Source organism: Triturus cristatus, chromosome 12, assembly GCF_964204655.1.
Source record: "Triturus cristatus chromosome 12, aTriCri1.1, whole genome shotgun sequence".
NCBI lineage: Eukaryota > Metazoa > Chordata > Amphibia > Caudata > Salamandridae > Triturus > Triturus cristatus.
Window position 1 is genome coordinate 27,301,119 of NC_140595.1, and position 19,162 is coordinate 27,320,280.

The 19,162-nt window shown below is 45.1% G+C and overlaps 1 protein-coding gene across 1 annotated transcript in view; it reads left to right on the top strand.

The window, feature by feature from the left end:
- The window catches only part of LOC146772277 (uncharacterized), a 136,355-nt gene extending 119,873 nt beyond the window's left edge, over positions 1-16,482 (top strand). The window contains exons 10-11 of the mRNA XM_085639887.1: positions 11,514-11,616; positions 16,263-16,482. Coding sequence (XP_085496013.1) covers positions 11,514-11,580 — 67 coding nt within the window. The 3' untranslated portion in view covers positions 11,581-11,616; positions 16,263-16,482. The remainder of the gene's footprint in view (positions 1-11,513; positions 11,617-16,262) is intronic.
- Positions 16,483-19,162: the final 2,680 nt, after the last annotated feature.

Below are 19,162 nucleotides of genomic sequence, written 5' to 3' on the forward strand. Positions count from 1 at the left end.
GAAACTGTTCTCGTCCCTTAGTTTGGGCCTGCGGTCCTTAAATACCGCCTGTCTCTTGGACCGTTATTCCCATTCCCTGTGGGATACGGTGGAGGACGTGCTGCCCCTGTGTCCGGAGGAGGTCCGGACGCGTCTTAACCAGGCTTTGGCCGATGGGAGGGATGCAGCACGGCACGCCATACGATGTGGGCTTGACACCACGGACTCGCTGGGTCGGGCGATTTCCACCACGGTGGCGCTCCGCCGCCACGCCTGGATGCGGTCCACGTCATTTTCCGGGGATGTCCAGACCACCCTCATGGACATGCCCTTTGATGGCACTCGCCTGTTTGGTGAGAAGGCGGACAGTGCGCTGAACCGCTTTAAGGACTCCCGGGCTACGGCCAAGTCCTTGGGCCTCTCGGCTCCGCGGGCGCACACCTCCGCTTTTCGCCCCTTTCGTGGCCAAGGAAGGGGCGCCTCCTCACGTCCGCAAAGCCACCAGCCGCAGAACCAACCTGCGCGCGGTCGCGGACGTGGCTTCCGCCGTGGCGGAAATGGAGGCCGACGTGGTCAGCCCACTTCCACCCCGGCAGCATCCGCCTCAAAGCCCTCCTAGTCCGAGCTTTCAGGCCCATACCACGCCAGTGGGCGGCAGAGTTCGCCATCACCTGCTCCACTGGCGGTCCATAACATCGGACAGGTGGGTGCTGCAAATCGTCCGAAGGGGCTACTCCCTCCCCTTCGAGACAACCCCTCCAGCCATGCCACCGCAGCACCACCGTATCTCGGGGGATCATTTGAATCTTCTCCGCGAGGAAGTTTCGGCTCTCTTGGCCAAGGGGGCCGTCGAGCGCGTTCCGAGTCCAGAAGTAGGTCGTGGTTGTTATTCCCACTACTTTCTGGTTCCCAAGAAGGGCAAGGGGGGCCTACGCCCTATCTTGGACCTCCGGAACGTCAATGCCTTCCTCCGAAAGGAAAGGTTCAAGATGCTAACGTTGGCTCAGGTTTTAGCTGCCCTAGACCCTGGAGACTGGATGGTAGCGTTGGACTTGCAGGACGCATATTTCCATATCCCCGTCCTGCCGGCCCACCGGCGTTACCTGCGGTTCACGGTGGGCCAAGAGCACTTTCAGTTTACCGTGCTCCCCTTCGGCCTCACCAGTGCCCCTCGGGTGTTCACGAAAGTGATGGCGGTGGTCGCAGCTCATCTGCTCAGATCAGGGGTTCCAGTCTTCCCCTATCTCGACGACTGGTTGCTGAAGGCGGGCTCGCCCCAGGCAGTCGTCTCCCACCTCCAGACTACGGCGGATCTCCTGCATTTGCTGGGGTTTTCCATCAACGTGCCGAAGTCACACCTGAGTCCCTCTCAGAAGCTCCTCTTCATCGGAGCGGTTCTCGATTCGGCGCAGTTCCGGGTCCATCCACCGGAACAGCGGGTCCGGGATATACAGGCCCTGATTCCCATCTTTCGGCCTCTATCCCGGGTTTCGATCAGGCTAGTGTTGCGGCTTCTGGGGCTGATGGCCTCCTGCATCCTACTAGTGCATCACGCCAGGCGGCGCATGCGGGCTCTGCAGTGGGACCTGAAGTTTCAGTGGGCCCAGCATCACGGCAACCTGTCCGACCATGTCTTGATCTCGGAGGGCACTGCACAGCAGTTGCAGTGGTGGCTCACGGACCGCGAGTGGGTCAAGGGCAAGAGCCTCTCCCTTCCCCAACCGGAGCATGTCGTAGTGACGGATGCGTCCCTCCTGGGTTGGGGTGGCCATATGGGAGAGGCGGAGATCAGAGGCCTCTGGTCTCCGGCGGAGTCTCGTCTCCACATCAACCTGTTGGAGTTGAGAGCGATCCGGCTTGCACTGAAAGCCTTCCTTCCCTCTGTCAGGGGAAGTGTCGTGCAGGTGTTCACGGACAACACCACCGCCATGTGGTATTGCAACAAACAGGGCGGGGTGGGGTCGTGGACCCTTTGTCAGGAGGCTCTGCGCCTCTGGACATGGCTGGAACACCAGGGCGTCACCCTAGTGGTTCAACATCTGGCGGGCTCTCTGAACGCCAGAGCAGACGAACTCAGCCGCCGGTGCATGATGGATCACGAATGGCGTCTGAACTCCGAAGTGGCGCAAGGTCTCTTTCAGCAGTGGGGAGAGCCTTGGTTAGATCTATTCGCCACCGAAGAGAACGCGCAATGTCAGCAGTTCTGCGCGTTGGAATTTCCAAGGCGGCACTCGCTCGGCGACGCTTTTCGTCACGAGTGGAGTTGCGGTCTGTTGTACGCCTTTCCGCCTATACCACTTCTGCCCAGAGTGCTGAAGAAGATCAGGCACGACCGGGCCCAAGTCATCTTGGTGGCTCCGGATTGGGCACGAAGATACTGGTATCCCGAGCTACTCAGTATGTTGACCGATCCCCCGATACGTCTGCCCCTTCGGGAGGATCTTCTGTCGCAGCAGCAGGGGACGGTCCTCCACCCGAACCTGTCCAGCCTCCACCTCCATGCGTGGAGATTGAGCGGCGGCAGTTGATGCCATTTGACTTGCCTCCTGAAGTCTGTGATATCATTCTGGCAGCCAGGCGTCCCTCCACGAAGTCGGTATACGCCTGCCGGTGGAACAAATTTGTGGCATGGTGCACAGCAAAGGCTGTGGATCCCCTTTCCGCCCCTCTTTCTGAGGTTCTCCTCTTCCTTCTTTCTCTGGCCCGGCAGGGCTTTGCCCTGGGCACCCTGAAAGGTTATCTTGCTGCCATCTCCGCCTTCTTGCGGCTTCCTGATCAGCCTTCTCTTTTCAAGTCCCCTGTGGTTACACGCTTTCTCAAAGGCATTACACACACGTTCCCTCCTGTCCCTTTTGTAATGCCTCAGTGGGACTTGAATCTGGTATTGACATTCCTGATGTGCGCTCCCTTCGAGCCTCTTCACAATTGTCCTCTTCGTCCTCTGACTCTTAAGACTGCTTTTCTGGTGGCCATCACCTCGGCTAGACGGGTGAGTGAGCTCCAGGCTTTATCTTCAAAGCCTCCTTTTCTATCTGTTCATCCGGACAAGGTTGTCCTTCGGCCTCGTCCCTCCTTTCTTCCTAAAGTGGTGACTCCATTTCACCTTGGGCAGTCTGTCACCTTGCCCACCTTCTTTCCGCCTCCGCATCCTTCCAAAGAGGAAGAGAGGCTCCACCGTCTGGACCCAAAACGTGCGCTCTCCTTTTATCTGGATCGCACAAAACAGTTCCGGGTGGACGACCAGCTTTTTGTTGGGTACGTGGGCGCTAAGAAGGGGAAAGCTGTGCACAAACGGACCATCTCTCGGTGGGTCGTTTTGTGTATAAAGATTTGCTATTCCTTGGCTAAAAAGGACCCTCCTGTTGGGCTGCGCGCCCATTCTACTCGGGCCACGGCGGCTACTACTGCCTTGGGACGGGGAGTCCCTTTGCAGGACATCTGTCAGGCGGCGACGTGGGCTTCGCTACACACGTTTGCCAGGCATTATTGCCTTGACAGCCAAGTCCGGAGGGATGGCTTCTTTGGCCGTTCTGTCCTCCAGGACTTTCTGGTGTGATCTTGGTTCGCAGACCCACCACCGGGGATGGTATTGCTTGGGTATCTATTCTAAGGTGAGGAATCTAACTAACGTGTTTCTTTCAGATGAACAAGTTACTTACCTTCGGTAACGATGTATCTGTAAGAAACATTAGTTAGTTAGATTCCTCACCGACCCACCCATCCTCCCCGTTCTGCGAACTGACTTCTAGGGTTAAGGTTGTCCTTTCAGGCCCCTAGATTTTATTTTTGGCACCAGTGTCGGTCTTTGCATGGCTCTGCGTTCCTGGCGCGGAAGGCTATGTACAAGAACTGACGTCAGCGCGCGAGGGCGGCGTCTAAGTACTCCGACGACGTCATCCCGGCGCACGACGCTGACGACGGACGCGGAGCCGCAGACGACGCCTAGCGACGCGCAAGGGGTATTGCTGACGAAAAATCTTCCGGATCCAGTCTGACGCCTGGGGTTATTCTAAGGTGAGGAATCTAACTAACTAATGTTTCTTACAGATACATCATTACCGAAGGTAAGTAACTTGTTCTCCTGGACACCAGAAAAGCTTCAGCCCATTCTAACATCCGGAAAGGTCTAAATGTCTGGTTGTTCTAACAATTTCTTAACTGATTTTCAACATTGGCTCTCTGGCTTCTAGATAAAACGGCCAGCTAATTGCAGCATTCCCTCTATTTCCAGAGTGTCTGTCCTGTACTATTACTCCACTCTATATATATGAAGTTGTGCTACTTGTGTCGATATGTCTTTGAGTCCCAGTGAGCTGTATAAATATATTAAATAAATAAAAAAGAAAATGTAGCTGAAGACATTTCCTTTGTGGTGATGTCTAGCAACCGGTGTTAGTCTACTACCTTACCAAGCCTTTTGGACTTAGTTCTGCCTTACCAAAGTCATCCATCTTGGAGTGTCCTGAAATTATGAGGCTGGTGCAGTGATCAATATCTGTTTTTTTCCTGCTGATTTACCTGAACAACATTTTACCGCTCCCTAGCACGGAAAGCAAAGCAAAATGAATCTTCTGGACAGGACAGTGCTTATGTAATTCAGAGCGCCTGAACTCTTAGTGGTGTTGTCCTATATGCTTTCTTTCTGTCTTGTGCATTTGACTCCTAAATAGCTGTTTTTGGGAACAATGCTTCCTCTTTTTTTGTTACTTTGAAAAATGTTATCAGTCAATTTCATGAGGCTGAGTTTTTTTTTTTTTATAGCACTTAATACCACACCTCTGCGGTTTCCCAGGCACTATAATTTCCAGGTAGTCAACCTAGTCGTCTTTGGAATAGAAGTAGGTTTTTCAGTTTTTTTTATTGGTAGGCAATGGTAGATGGGCTGTCCTTGAGCATCAGCTGCTCCATTAGCTAAGATCAGATATCTTTGCTAACCTAATTTAGGAGGAATAGTTTTCCTTGGTGGCATTTTGTATTGCCCAAACATATACTGCTCTTTAAAAGCGTCTCGGAGCCCCACACTGTCTTTGTATCTGTAGTCTAGAACCGTGCAAAAGTTGTTTCCTGTGATACGGACATCATTCTCTTTTCTGGTGACTTCTTTGCATAGCCGCACATAACTAAAGAGATCAGCTCCTGGTTTTAACAACTGGATTTACCACAGTGTGTGCATTTTATTTGCATTTGTTTCTTTAAAGTTCATCCTCGCTTTATAAAATGCAAATGCAACAGTTCAAAGATTTTCAACAGCATAAAAATACAAATAAACAACGTTATCTCACATCCTTTTGTTTCCAAAGCATTGATCAGATCGTCAAGCAGATGGATCACTAATCATTGTATTTCACCGAGATGCACCTTCCTTTTTTGAAAAACTTTACAGTTGTGATTCTGGATTAATCATGAGCTGAATTGTCAATATGGTTACTGCAGAGATGTTTACATGTTGGTGTCCAGCGGTGCAAAAGTGTTGTAGTGATGGTGGAACAAGAGATTGCATGAGGCCAAGGAGTGACGAGCCGTATTGTCAGCATTTTCTGCCCTCCATCTAGAATGCTGCTCTTGAATTGCTGTGGATTTATGTCACAATGCCTATTGGTATAAACACGAGGCATGCATGCTGAACTGTCCACTGAGTGTGAGCGTGGCACCCTAAACCTCTTTTTGAACATGGGTTCTTCCCCCATAGTGGAACAGTAGCTGATCCTGTAAACTTGCACATCTGTGTTGGGTTATTCCATTCTGGTTGTGGAATGTATAGGTATCCATGGCAAGGGAACGTTGAGGGGAAGAGCTTGTCCGTTGGAAGAGAAGCGGCGGGGGACGAAGGATTTATATTAGTCCTGCTAATACATTTATCTTAAATAAAAACCATCTGTTGACAGACCTGCTTCTGTGTTGTGGCAACGAGTTGGAGTCTCAGCAGGACGAACTATTACCACCCGTCACTTTTCCAGCACAGGTCAACTTCTGCCTACGAGAGCTGTTGGAGTGCCATCGACATGGCTGTATTGCATGACGCATTTGTCTTAAATATAGCGGACTGTGCGATATTAAGGTAATGCTCAACTCTGATTTTGTCAATTTCCAAGGATTTGCTTCCCTGCGCTACGAGGGAGTTGCTGGAGGTCGTGCCGTGCATTCAAGGATCTTAACCAGCGTGCACACATCGTTTCTGGGCTTATTTATAATTCGAAGTTCCAATTTGCCATGTGTCTGATGAACCTCTGTCCGCTCGTGTGCCGGAAGATATAAAGACGTATGTGCCACAGCTATCTTTGGAGTAGTTTTCACTCTTTGCCTTAAAAACCTTTTTTTCTTTAGCCATCAAAGTTCAACGCTTGCAGTCAGCGGCCGCACCAGTTTTCTTGCTAGCTGTACATACGGAGCCTGCACATACTGTGACAGGCACACCATGCTCTAAAGTTACTTTGCACATTTCAAGCTGACTCTGTGACAGTCTTCTATCCGTGGGGGAGCCTGTACACAAATTGACAGGCACACCTGGTTTCTCTTCTTTTAGCAATCTGCACTGTACTGCAGCACGTCGCACTCTGCTACTTACTGTATACTCCTTGGAATCTCCCCATCCCCCAGGTTTTTCTCCCTAGACCAGCAACCCCAGAGTTGGATTGGGAACAGTGGAATGAAGCCTTTGAGGCATATTTGGATGCCTTAAAAGGTGACTGATTCACCTATTAAAAAGAAATTTGCCATCATGTTTTAAGTTCTGAAGAAAACATATTCCCACGGAGGTGGTCCTGACAATTGAGGGTCATGGTGCCTTAATGAATATGTAACCGCTATTAAATCGCTAAATGTAAGGTTTAAAGCACGTATAAATGTCATAATGACAAGACATAGGTTTTACAGAAGAGTTTTAATTTCAGATGTATTGGCCGCTAATTATGTGGGAGCTCTGAGAATCTTGGCGGTCTCGTGCCAAACAAAAATTTCAAGGAGGAAATGATCAAGGATCAACGAGTTGAGAAAACTAACATTAAAAAGGTTCAAGAAGCCATGTTGTCTAAACCCAATCTAATGTTAGAAAAGGCAGTTGAGATAACAACTAGGAAAGAAAATAGGATTTTGTTTATGGTTCAAATGACTGTATCAGATACGACGTCTCAACCTCAGAATGTTTTGGCTGTGGAGAGTAAATACAAGAAAGGGAAAGTCAAGGAAGAGATGGGTAAAGCATCTGACAAGTCCAACAGTTTGTTTTTATTCGAGCAGTTAGTGCTATAGGTGTGGTAGCACATCTAATTTAGGTAATGCTAGTATGTGCCCTGCCAAGGAGCGGCCGTGTGCTAAGGGCATGCGGAAGGGGCAGTATGCCAGGGTTTGTAGATCCTCAGGCAGAATGCATCAAAGCAAAATTCATGTTGTGGCTGCAAGCAAGGTGGGCGAGGATGGTGTTTCCACGAGAGACGGGGGAAGAGGTATTAATGGTCAAGAATGTGTTTATGAAGGAAAGAAAAGGAGATTGTGAGGGAGGTTCCTGTGAACACGCTAAAAATACGCTCCTGCACCCTAAACAGCAATGGTGTTGATGTAAAGGTTATGGTGGACTCTGGATTCACTTTCACAATGTTAAGTGAGAAGGTTTGGAAAAGAGTTTTTGACGGAATTCAATTGAGGGATACTAAAATGTGCCCCTTTGGTTACGGAGGCAAGGCTATGAATATTGTGGGTGAATTTGAGGCGGAATTCAAGTTCCAAAGCAGTATCGCGAGCGGAGTGGTATATGTGTAGCATGTTTACTAGGTTGGCATGATCAGAAGAGTTTAGGGATATTTTTGGATCCTAACAAACCGGCCCAAGTTGTACTAAGGAGTGAATATTTAGCTGTTTTTTCAGCAAGGTAGAAAAAGGTTTGGTGAGGGGAGTATCCTGAAGTATTCCAAGAAACGTTGGGGATATTTAAGGGTTTCACGCATGAAATAAGAGTAGTGGATATTGCACAACCAGTGGCTCATAAAGATAGAATGGCGCCTTTAGCCTTGTGCACCTAGTTAAAAAAGGAATTACATCAACTATTTGAGCAACGAGTCATTGAACCAATTGATTGTTCAGACTGGGTGGCTCCTATTGTAGCGCAAGGCTAATGGATCAATTTGCATGTTCAAATTTGGGTTGATCGGCACCCCCTCCCCAACATCTCAGAGGTGCTGTCCACCTAGAAGGGAGGCAACATTTTTAGTTTTCTTGATATGTCTTTGTCATATCAATAAATTATTCTGCATTCAGTCCATACATCTGACATTATTTATAACACCGGAGGGCCTATTTCAGTTCAAGCGCATGCCTTTTGGGTTGGCGTCGGCCTTCGCTGTATTTCAGAGAGTGGCAGAAAGTTTATTTAAGGGCCTAGAAGGCGTTATCGCATTCCAGGACTATGTTCTAGTGTTTGGAAAGGATCAACATGAAAGTAGGGTGCGTCTGGTTTTGTCCATCTTTGAAGGAAGTGGGGGTGACGCTTGGTGCGTAGAAGTGTAAGTTCAACGCTCACATCATTGATTATTTGGGATACAAATTATCAACTAGTGGAGTGGAACTCAAGTTAAATTTAGTTAAGGCAAGTGATGATTTTCGACCTCCAGAAAATAAGGATCTGTTGCGATCCTTTTTGAGTTTGATTGAATTTTACAAGAGGTTTATAGGCCAGTGTGCAGAATAAAATGTACAATATGAGGAATCTGCTCTAGAATGTGAGGTTTGTATGGAGTGTTGAATGCAATCAAGAGTTCGACTTGATTAAAAAGGAAGCTATGCATGCCAGACCCTTGAAATCATTTGATACTCATGACAAAAGCATATACATGACAGATGCCAACCAGAAGGGGTTAGGTGCTGTCCTCATGCAATGAAGAAATGACAGAGATGAAGTGGTTGCTTTTGGCTCTAGGAGCTTGAGGGGAGCAGCATCATCTTATTCTGTAATTGAGAGTAAGACTTTAACGTGTTGGTGGGGCATCCTTCATTTTAAAATGTATTTATGGGGCACACGTTTTTCTGTGCAAGTTGATTACAAACCCCTGGTACAGCTCTTTACTACCAAAGGTATGGAACGTACTGCTCCTAAAATTGCCAAATGGCAATATAGGCTTCAAGAATATGATTAGCGTGTGGAGTATGTACCTGGAGCAAAGATCGTGTTGGCAGGTTGCCTCTTTCACCTTCCAGGGTGTGATCAGAACAAGGATGTTGAGATCTTGGATTTGGATAAGCAATTGAAGGAAGCAAGAGCTGGTATCCTTCAAGGTTGGAAATCGGATGGGAAGAAGAGTGAAGTGTACAGTATGTCTTTGAAGAGTTGTCTGTAGTGGATGGACTTTTGTTCTGGTTGATTGTTCTGGTAGTGCCTAAGGGTATGAGAAACAGGATTATAGTTTTGGCTCATGAGGAGCATATAGGGATACGAGCAATGAAGAGAAGGATTTGTGAGAATTTTTGGTAGCCTAGTTTGGACAGTAGTGTGGAGCGCTACGTGAGAGATTGTATTAATTGTGCTAGTAGTGACAAGTCGCAAGTCACCATTCCTCGTCCTGTGGAGGCAATAGAAATGCCAAATAAGACTTGGGGCAAACTGGCTATCAATATCATCGGTCCCATGGATTTGTCTGGTGGCGTGTTGAAGTAAGGAATATGTGTAGTGGATTTTTATAGTAGTTGGACAGAAGTTAGATTTGTGAAAACTCCCAATAGTGGAAAAGTCATTGAGCTTTTGGAGTACATTTTTGCTAAGGAAGGAATTCCTGGTGAGATATTGTCGGACAGTGGGTGTCAGTAAACATCTGTGCAATTTTCTCAGTTTTTGAGACATTTGGGAATAACCAAGACTTCATTTTATTTTCCCAGGAGTAATGGTCTCATTGAGAGGTTTAACAGGATTATCAAGGATAATGTACAGTTAGCGTGAGTCAAAGGGTTGAACTGTAGGATAGAATTGAAGTAATTGTGGGCTCTTACTACCACTCCTAATGCGGACACGGGGGTGTCACCTTTTGTGTCCTTGACAGGCAGAGTTCCTGCATCTAAAATGACAAGATAGTGAATGGGGGAATTTGCCATATCCAAGCACAAGATGTATCATGTTGGTAGGAAAAGAGTACAGGCTCAGGACCGGCTGGTGTGCATGAAAGGACGTCTACAGTGGTTCCAGGAGATTCTTTGAGAATTAAGATTCCTAGGATTATGCCCAAAGGTGAGTCCAAGTTCTCAGCACCTAAGAAGGTGGTGAAGGTGAAGAAGAGCGTTGTGAAACTGGAAGATGGGAAGTGGTGGAACAAGGATAAGGTTGCCATATCCCATGATGTTGAAAGGGAAAAACATGTCAGTTGGAGTAGGAATTGGTGAAGAAGTGAGGTTGAGGAGTGTGATGGAGCAAGGAAGGGATGCATGGAGCGGAGAGTGTTTACTAGGAGAAGGAATCAGCCAAACAAATTTCAGGATTTTATTCTGCAATAATATGGGTTTTGGTTACTATTAGGCATATTGCTGTGTGTGTTTATGTATTGATATCATTTATTGTTGTTGAAATTTTTACATTGCATTATGTATTTTCTTGTGTTTTATAGAAATTATTTTATGTAATGAAAGGGGAAGGATGTGTTGGGTTCTTACATTCTAATTGTGGACTGTAGAGGTATCCTCAGTGAGGGAATGTTGAGCGGAAAGAGCTTGTCAGTTGGAAGAGGAGGGCCGGGGGTGAAGGCTGTACATTCGTCCTGATATTACATTTATCTTAAAGATCATCTCCTGACCGACCTGCTTCTCTGCAATCTGACACATATCGCTAGTTTTTGTGTGTGCGTTCCACTGCCAAGTCTGCGCTATATAAGGTATCAACAATATACATGTAATTATGCTAAATTGGGTACTTTCGCAAAGTACTTGTAGGCAATGTCAATAGCGAAATCATTAATTCCACGTAGCCACTAGACCCTTTTAAATTAGTAGCGTGAATCGTCAGTATTTTTTATTCCAGTAAACAAGATGCCATTCCGTGCACAATACTAGGTAGAGAGATGATGCACGGCATTTGGATCTAGGATTGCCAACCTTCAAAATTAGTGTTACTGGTAAGTACATTGCTCTTATGTTTTTCTTCATGAAAAATTCCAAAACTTAAATCTTTTAAAAAGTAGGCTGGCATTTGGCACTCCATAAGAATATTTTAAATCTCGTTTTCCTTTATAAGCAAGTTACATTTTCCATTTGACTGATGAAAACCCGACACTAATTCTTAATCAAATTAAAGTGCATAATTGGACTGTAGCCCTTTGTCTATGAACGACGTTTTCCTGTACCTTTGTTTCTGCCGTGTGTTCTAACATGTAATTCCCAAGGGTAAAACCAAATGCAATACCTGTGTCCAGCATGGTGTACTTTGTAGGCTTTACGAAGAAATATTTGCAGCTTGGTAAATATGCATCTTCCTTGTTGATTATGATGTTGCATTGTGGGCGGTTTACTTGCAGAAACCTTAAAAACTGCATGGAAAAATTATAACCATTACCTTAACTCCACAGGTCCCGACCCTTCGGAATGGATAACTTGATAGTGACTGTCAGGCGATCAAATCCTGCTCAAAAGTGAGGATTAAAAGGAAAGCCATTCATCACCACACATTGGGTATGTTAAGCACCTGGTGTGAAACTAAAGGGTTTTGTGATTCATCGTTTGCAGTGGCCATATATTATTTCCAATTTCAGCCATTTTTATGTTGGTCAATAGTTGTTCCTCCAACTGTAGCTCTTTGGTCCTAGTGGAAGGAACTTCAAACCTTTAGTTTACTCCTTTCATGTATTTTTCTTGATGGGCATCCTAGCTTTAAAAAACGCCAGGGCGACTGTTCTGTGATTTTCTAGAGCAATGCATATGCTATTTATTACCATAGTTGAGTTTGAGAAGCAATGGTTCACCAGAAGGTAAGCCTCAAGTGTGTCATGAATTCCCACTTGTCCTTCAACAATATGGTTATGCCATGTTATTTTTTCAAATGGTGTTGTGGTAAACAAAGGCGTTCAACCATAATCAGAAAGCAAGATGTTAAATCCATGCTGTATGACGAAATTACAATAATTAGGCCCTTTGAGTATTTCATCTCCTTGTTTCATAAAAACATACTTGTTCATGTCTAGCTTTGAGGGCTGGTTTACTCTCCCCTCCCCCCTCATTATTTTTTTTTACTGCACTCTAATTTTTATTAATTACTACTGTTGCATTTTCTTGTTAGCATATGAAGTGTGCCATTGCCCTTTGAATTAGAGTGTGCTATATAAATTCTTTAAAATCAAGAATTTTAGTTGATGCCTTTTTTGCTGTGCAGAACAATATCACTATTTAATAGTGCTATTTACCCAAAAAGAAATTTCAGAAATCAGCCAGTTATCTTCTTCACTCTCTAAACATAACTTCAAATAGTTACATTACAAAATCCAATTGTTTTGATCTGCAGTAGAAATAAGAGGTAAAAAGATACTTTATAAAAATAGCATTCAGGTTGAAATTTAGTCTCTGCTCCTTTCCTTTCTATTTACTACTTCCAGATATGCTTTTTTTTTAAAGTATATATACATTACACTGTATTTCTAGTTTTTTTTTTCTTTCTTCGGCAGCAGTTTTGTTTGAGATGAGGAAATACTTTGATCACCAGGATTCTTTTTTTAGGTCTTTCCTACGCAGCGTGCAAGCGCTGTTTTGGAGTGACCTCTTGGAACCACTCCAGGCTTTTGGTGGAACTTGTGCATGTTTTGCACTGTTTCCTATTGGTACTTGTGCATGTATGGCGTTTACCTTGCGGGAGCGACCAGCGGCGCCATCTGTTTCCAATTATCCTGCCCGCCGCTGCTCGCTCCCGTAAGGTTAACGCTGTAGATGTGGACTTTCACTTTTGCGGCCGCCGCGCGCACCTCATGCTTTTATCCCTCTCCCCTCAGCTCGCTCCCTCCCTTCCCGCCTGTCTCCCTCTGTGCGGGCCTCCGAGTTCACCTGTCTCCCCTCCGAGGGGCTGCAGTGCCTTCTGCACCTCTCTCTGGCCTGCCTCTCTGTGTTCCTGCGCTGTGTTAATTCTCTCTCCTCAGAATACTTCCCATGATCACCTGTTTGGGTTTAGACAGGTTGCATTCTGGTTAAAGCTGCTCGTCAACCCTAAAGCCAACCCTCCTCTTTCTCCTCCTCCACCCCCGCCCCTCCTTGTCCTTGCTCCCCTGGAACTCTGACGTCCTCTTCCACCGCAGTGAGCAGTTAACGCCAGTAAAATACCTGGTCCTGCCCACCCTCTTATTCCTTAGGTGCACGTGCTCAAAGCTCTGCACAACAATGCTTTATGGCGCAGCTAACTAATGACGAAGCAGCCGCTGCTGTGTGGCACATGCAGGGACCCATAATTAACAGCCTCGCAAAGTATCGCCATTTCACTTGACAAGCCTTCACCTAGTTGTGAATTTACTTCACAGATGGATTTCCGAGGAACTACTTTTAAGTTGGGGGGAGAGGGGATAAATACACCATTACCAAAATGAGGGAAAAAAAGCAGGCAGCGAGAGAAGTCTGAGCCCGCTTCATATGTTCATGATACAATTGTAATCATTTATGTACAGATCAGTGATAATATCTAATAGTACACTTTTGCTGCTTTTTCAGCACTGTATACAGGGCCACTGGAATTATGCGATTCCGGGGCCGTTGCTTTTTTATAGCATATGTGTGATTTTGAAGTATTTGCCACGCAATCCATCATCTGCTGCATATTGTGCAGATTTTAGCAAAAAAAACTGTGTTTCCTGCTAAAATTGATCAAAGGTTACTAAAAACGTGGCCCATATTTGTGCGCAGTGGAAGTCCTTTCTCAAAGGCTAATTGGTCAGCTTTCAATTACTTATTTCTGTATTTGGTTGTTAAACTTGTACTAAAGAGCGGAAATCTTTGCCTAGACAGCATTACCATGTGTAATAATTACAAAGTAATTAAGTAATACTATAAAAAAACAGATACTGCATTGTCGCATAATTTCCCTCTTTTACCGCATAAGTTAGTCAACCCTGCCACACAATTTTGTCCTTCCCTACCACATATTTCCAGTGGTCCTGACTATATTTATGCCACGTGTAAACGCCGTACATAACAGGTGTTACTATTACTCCTTTTTGTGCTTCTTAGTTTACCCACCTTGAACGACTGATGGTTGCATTGGTCTTGCTAGGATTTGTATTACAAAACAATATTCACAAACATATGTGAGCTCTGCCTCGCCCATCTTTGTCTGTTCTGCAAGGGCTCTACACACGCAAGTGTATGTTTTAATAGTAAATATGGGAAGGACAAAGAGAATACTGACAAATAAAGGGGCAGAGTTAAGGTTGTAGTATTGTACAGTTTAGGAAGGGATGTGCGCCCATCCACAAAACAGCCATTTTAGATACTTAAATTAGTTAGTTGTGGCTGTTTGTTGCTTTGCTGGCGTTTTCTGTTTCGAGAAGTCTGTTGAGTGAGCTCGATATGCAGCTAGAGTTTAATGTAGCAAGGAAGGCTTGAAGTTCGATGAGTATCCCAGAATCACTGCAGTGAGGAAAAAACAGGCCAAAAAAACAGGATTGGAGGCTCCCCAATCCTGGGTTTTGGTTGGCAGGGACAGCTAGAAATCCCCCTGCTGCTGTTGATCGTGGGCAGGAAAGGTGCAGGTGCTGAAGCAGAAGTGCATCCATGCCAGCACCCAATAAAACACCAAGTGGGTGATGTCTCCGGTGCAAAAACTGGAGGTTTCTCCTCAACTGCACAGGGTGAGATGTTCACTTCCTCTGCACTGAGGAGGTAGTTCAGAGGATGTGTAAACGTTGCATCCTCTGCGTTAATGGAGTTAAAGGCATGAACTGTGAAGGGTTAACCAGCTGTAGGAGCTTTGATGTCATATATACTCCTTTGACACTGCAAGTTAACATGCCGCTCTGGCAAGATTCCTACTTCCTTCTCCATCAAGGCATGTACAGTTCTGTATATAGAGGCCCAGTTTTTCTCCGTAAGATAGTCCACTAGCAAATAAGTGTTCCTGCTCTGCAGGATACAAGCGTGTGACTGAATATGCTGGTATAATTATTCTTTCTGTTTAGCCTAAACCATGGTTCCGTTTTTAGACGCTTTCAGCAAATGCATTGTCGCGGTTTGCATCAAGATCACTGTGAAGTATAACATTAAGTTGAAAACCGTATTGTGTATCAACTAGCCACTGTCTTTTATTTGTGAGCTGCATGGGTGAAGTGATCTAGGACCTCAGCAGTTTTGATACAGTGTACGAATTTAAAGTTCAGAAATCTAGACGCTGTTATCCTTTGTACAACACCAGTAGAGTTGAATTTGATGATGTGCTACTTCTTCACTGATGGCTGACCTTATTCTCAAAGGGTTGAGTTGGAGTTATTTTGATAGGGCTTAAATTATGACATGGTGGTCATATGAATGAAAACAGCAGTGAACAGATCATGTGATTTAGAGCCCAATCTGTTTGAATTACTTCTTGGTCACCAGAAAACCATTCTAAAAGCCTCCGAACAACAGATCCTGCCGAGGCAACCAGGTTTTTGGTGTTGTGTAAATACATTTTATTGAAGATTGTGAGAAGCATTTTCCTAAACTCACAGGCTTCACTAAGGAACGAGCTGCATTCACGTACAGTGTTGATGAAGTGTAAATGCTTAACTGCTTGGTTTCTGAAGAGTGGGTTAGGCAAATCATGCTTCTTTTGGAAGGCAAAAAGAGGCTGCGGATGATATCTCTTTGGAACGAGGGGAAGGGTCTTGAATTGCACCCTCTTGCCAAGATATACCTGCTGAAAAGTTAAACATGCGTGATGTTTAAGTGGTGCCCATGCAGAAAAAAATTATCAGATCTCTAATAGATGCTTAGGAAGGCAGTCCAGAAAGACTGCTGAAACTGTTTTAAGAGGTCTAGCATTGGTGGGAGCCAACCCCTTCTGAAGCAAGAGACATTGGAGTGAATGGTAGTGGGAAGGGAAGGGTCCTAGGCACTTAGAGATATTGGGAAATATGGTTATACGGTCATCCTGTCATTTGAGTGGAACAAGTCCAGCATAGAGCACTCTTTGGATCTCTGATGTGTTTCAGTCATACGTTGTTATAACAGTGGTATCACAGTGGCATCTGTTCGGTCTGTGCTCATACAGAGATCATTGAATGAACCCTAAGATACCACAAAATGGTGTGCTGTGAAATGTGTAAATTCTAGTCCCACAAGTTACTAACCTTTTTTTTTCTTTTTTCCAGGAGCTCTTCCATGAAGACTACAAGTGGTGAAAATCAGTTGTCCTTCTGTCCTGTGTATATATTGATGTGAATAATCAAATTTTCATTTCAAGTTCTTGCTTTGAATTTTGTGTTTGCTGTACATTATTAATAATTCTGAAATACACCCTAGCGGAAGAATCTTGCTTTATTTTATGGAAAAGCACAGTTTTAATAAAGGTGAAATTATAAAAAATCTCAATTTGCGTCTTGAGTGGTTTAATCAAATACATTTTATTCGCTTCGTTTATAACCGTAAAGCAAATAAAAACAGAAACAACATTTCACATGAATACAAAATAAAACGGGTAACAGAAAATGTTTATCTTTAAATGTCAGGAGGGTCACAAAATGAATTTGTCCATCTACTATAACATCTTTTGTATAATTTTACCATTTATTTATCTTTTATGTATTCCTGTAAATGTTGCTGTGCAACTCTGTAAAGCGCTCTGATACCATTGTGTTTAATTTGCGTCACAGAAGGAGGGACAGGTGGTTTATCTGAATCTCTAGTGCCTGTATGTTCTTGCTTAGAGGTGGATTCCTCCAGTCCAAATGCCTTTAAAGATGGCGGACATAATCCTTGCTGTCATTCACAATAGCTGTTTTTATTCTAGCTGCTGGTCCCGTTTTGTAACGTAGTGTCCCACAGTTCACCTGTTTAAGGAACTGTTATCTGATGTTTTGCCCTCTTAGGCCCAACAAGCCTTTGCTCGAGCACTGTAAAAAGTGAATTTTCAGCTTTGTTGGCTTTTCTCTGTTTACCGAAGCAGCCTTCCTTCTTCAAATTACTGGTGTGCTTTTTGAAGGGTTCGCACAGTTTATGCCCCTCTTCTCAATTTATCATTGCCTAGTAAACCATTACGTTGGTGCTGACCTTTTTGATAGGTTCACAAATAAAAAAGTTGCTGTTGCGCTTTGAGGCTTCTGACGCTGAAGATGATATTTTGGTCATTTCTGCAGACCCTTTCTGTTCCTTTTCTGTTCACCTTATTCTTCTCATAGATGCCAAAGGTGGTTTCATCATTTCATGTTGAGCAGTCCATTATAGCACTGGCTTTTTTGCCAGGAGGAGGAGATGTGACTACGCCTCTTGGACCAACACCAGGCTCTGAGCTTGCATTGGCAGGACCTGGGCTTGATAATGAGCTGCTTCCTGGCTTCGGTGACTCCAAGAAGAAGAAGATGGTCTAACAAAGGGCTATTTCCTGGCACTACCTGTTGTCAATGAGCAGCCACTGCAAGTCTCCAGATCCAGTCTGGCACCTAGAGTCCTGAGGAATCTCTGAAGGCTACTGCTCCAGCAAGTAAATCTCCCTCTGCCAGTCCTTGCACCCTCGCCCCAAGGCCTGCCTAAGATTGGCAGATGATTGAATGACACCTGCCGGATATTGACGTTACACGCACTAGGACCACTTATTGTCCTGGAGCAGAATCTGAACAGGAAATAAGTCATATGCAGGGAGGTGTTAGTGTCGTTAATGTTCTTTATGAGCATGCCCAATGTGTGAGTTTATGCTGAGGAACAATGAAGTATTTGACTGCATCTCCCGTGTGGCATATTTGATTTGCATGCTCCAGGGCTGGGGAAGGCTCTAAATCTGGTGGCGCATGGGGAATATGTGCCCCGAAGTAAACAGGACTGCTTTCCCCGAGAGTTGGCAATGGTACGGCAAACTTCTTGTGCATGCCTTGTGTGCCTCAAATCGATGCAAAGCAGTCTGAGGCTGGTACATGTTAGAGTCAAATCCCTGCTCCAGCCCATACATGGCCAAAGAAGAAATACATTCATTAAACATTGCAAATTCTGTTATTTCACCCAACAAAGAAGCCATGCGCATCAGTCATTGATGGCTGCCTTTCAAATTTGTTTAGAAGGCACATGTGGAGAGAAATCTACAGTTTCGAGAAAATGCTGATGGCTGCGAGAGCAAAAGAACGAGCAGCCTGACAAATTGCTGACATGGAAGCAGGAACAGCCTACAATTAATTTGCATTGGCTCTGAAAAGCAAGCAAAATGCTTGTATGTCGACGTCTGTGAAGAAATCAAAGCTATGCTTTCTAAGTAGATTTTCGTTTCCCCATGTAGGTGAATGTCCAGCCATCGGGCAAGTCTGCAAAGATTATGAAAAAAAGAATAATTTCTTAATTGTGTGTCAAGCTAAAGAAAATTCAAGTGCAACATGATAGAAAGTGTGGAAATATGGATTTTTCTGGTCAGTTATGTCCCCTATCTTGGACCCCAACGGTTCTATGTGCATGTTACAAGTACATGTATGTTCCCTCCAGTTCCAGTTATGAAGACGCAAACACATGTGCGTCCACCGTCAACATGTCCTCTGTCAGATCCGCCATGAATAGGCCGGATATTCCATTCCTAAGTATGAAAGGCCACCGGCTTTATATGGTTCACTTATGCCATTTTACAGTCCAGGCAAGTAGGCCCTGATTCTGTCATCAAACTCTTCTTGCCTTCTGCCTCTGAAAGCTCCAGTCCGAGCCTGCATCTGTGACCATGAACTTTGTCTCATTCTCTGCGCGGCTCACGAAGCCTGACATCAGCCTATTCTCTGCCAAGAACTGTATTTCACCTTCGAATTATCTGCTTCCCCCTCAGCCGATGCATTCCTGCCTAGTAGTTTAAGTAAACATTCTTCCAGTTACCAAGCAAAAGGCCCGGCTTCTCTGTCCTCATGCAAGTAATTCATAGCCCTGTTACCATGGAATATTCCTACCCCCTGGCATTTAGTGTAGACACTTAGACGCTTGTACACGCACGCACAGGCAGTATAGAATAGATTCTGTCCGAGAGTCCTTCTTTTGTGGATAACATAGTTCTTTAAACATAGGATATTAGATATGATTTGGGATTAGGTTG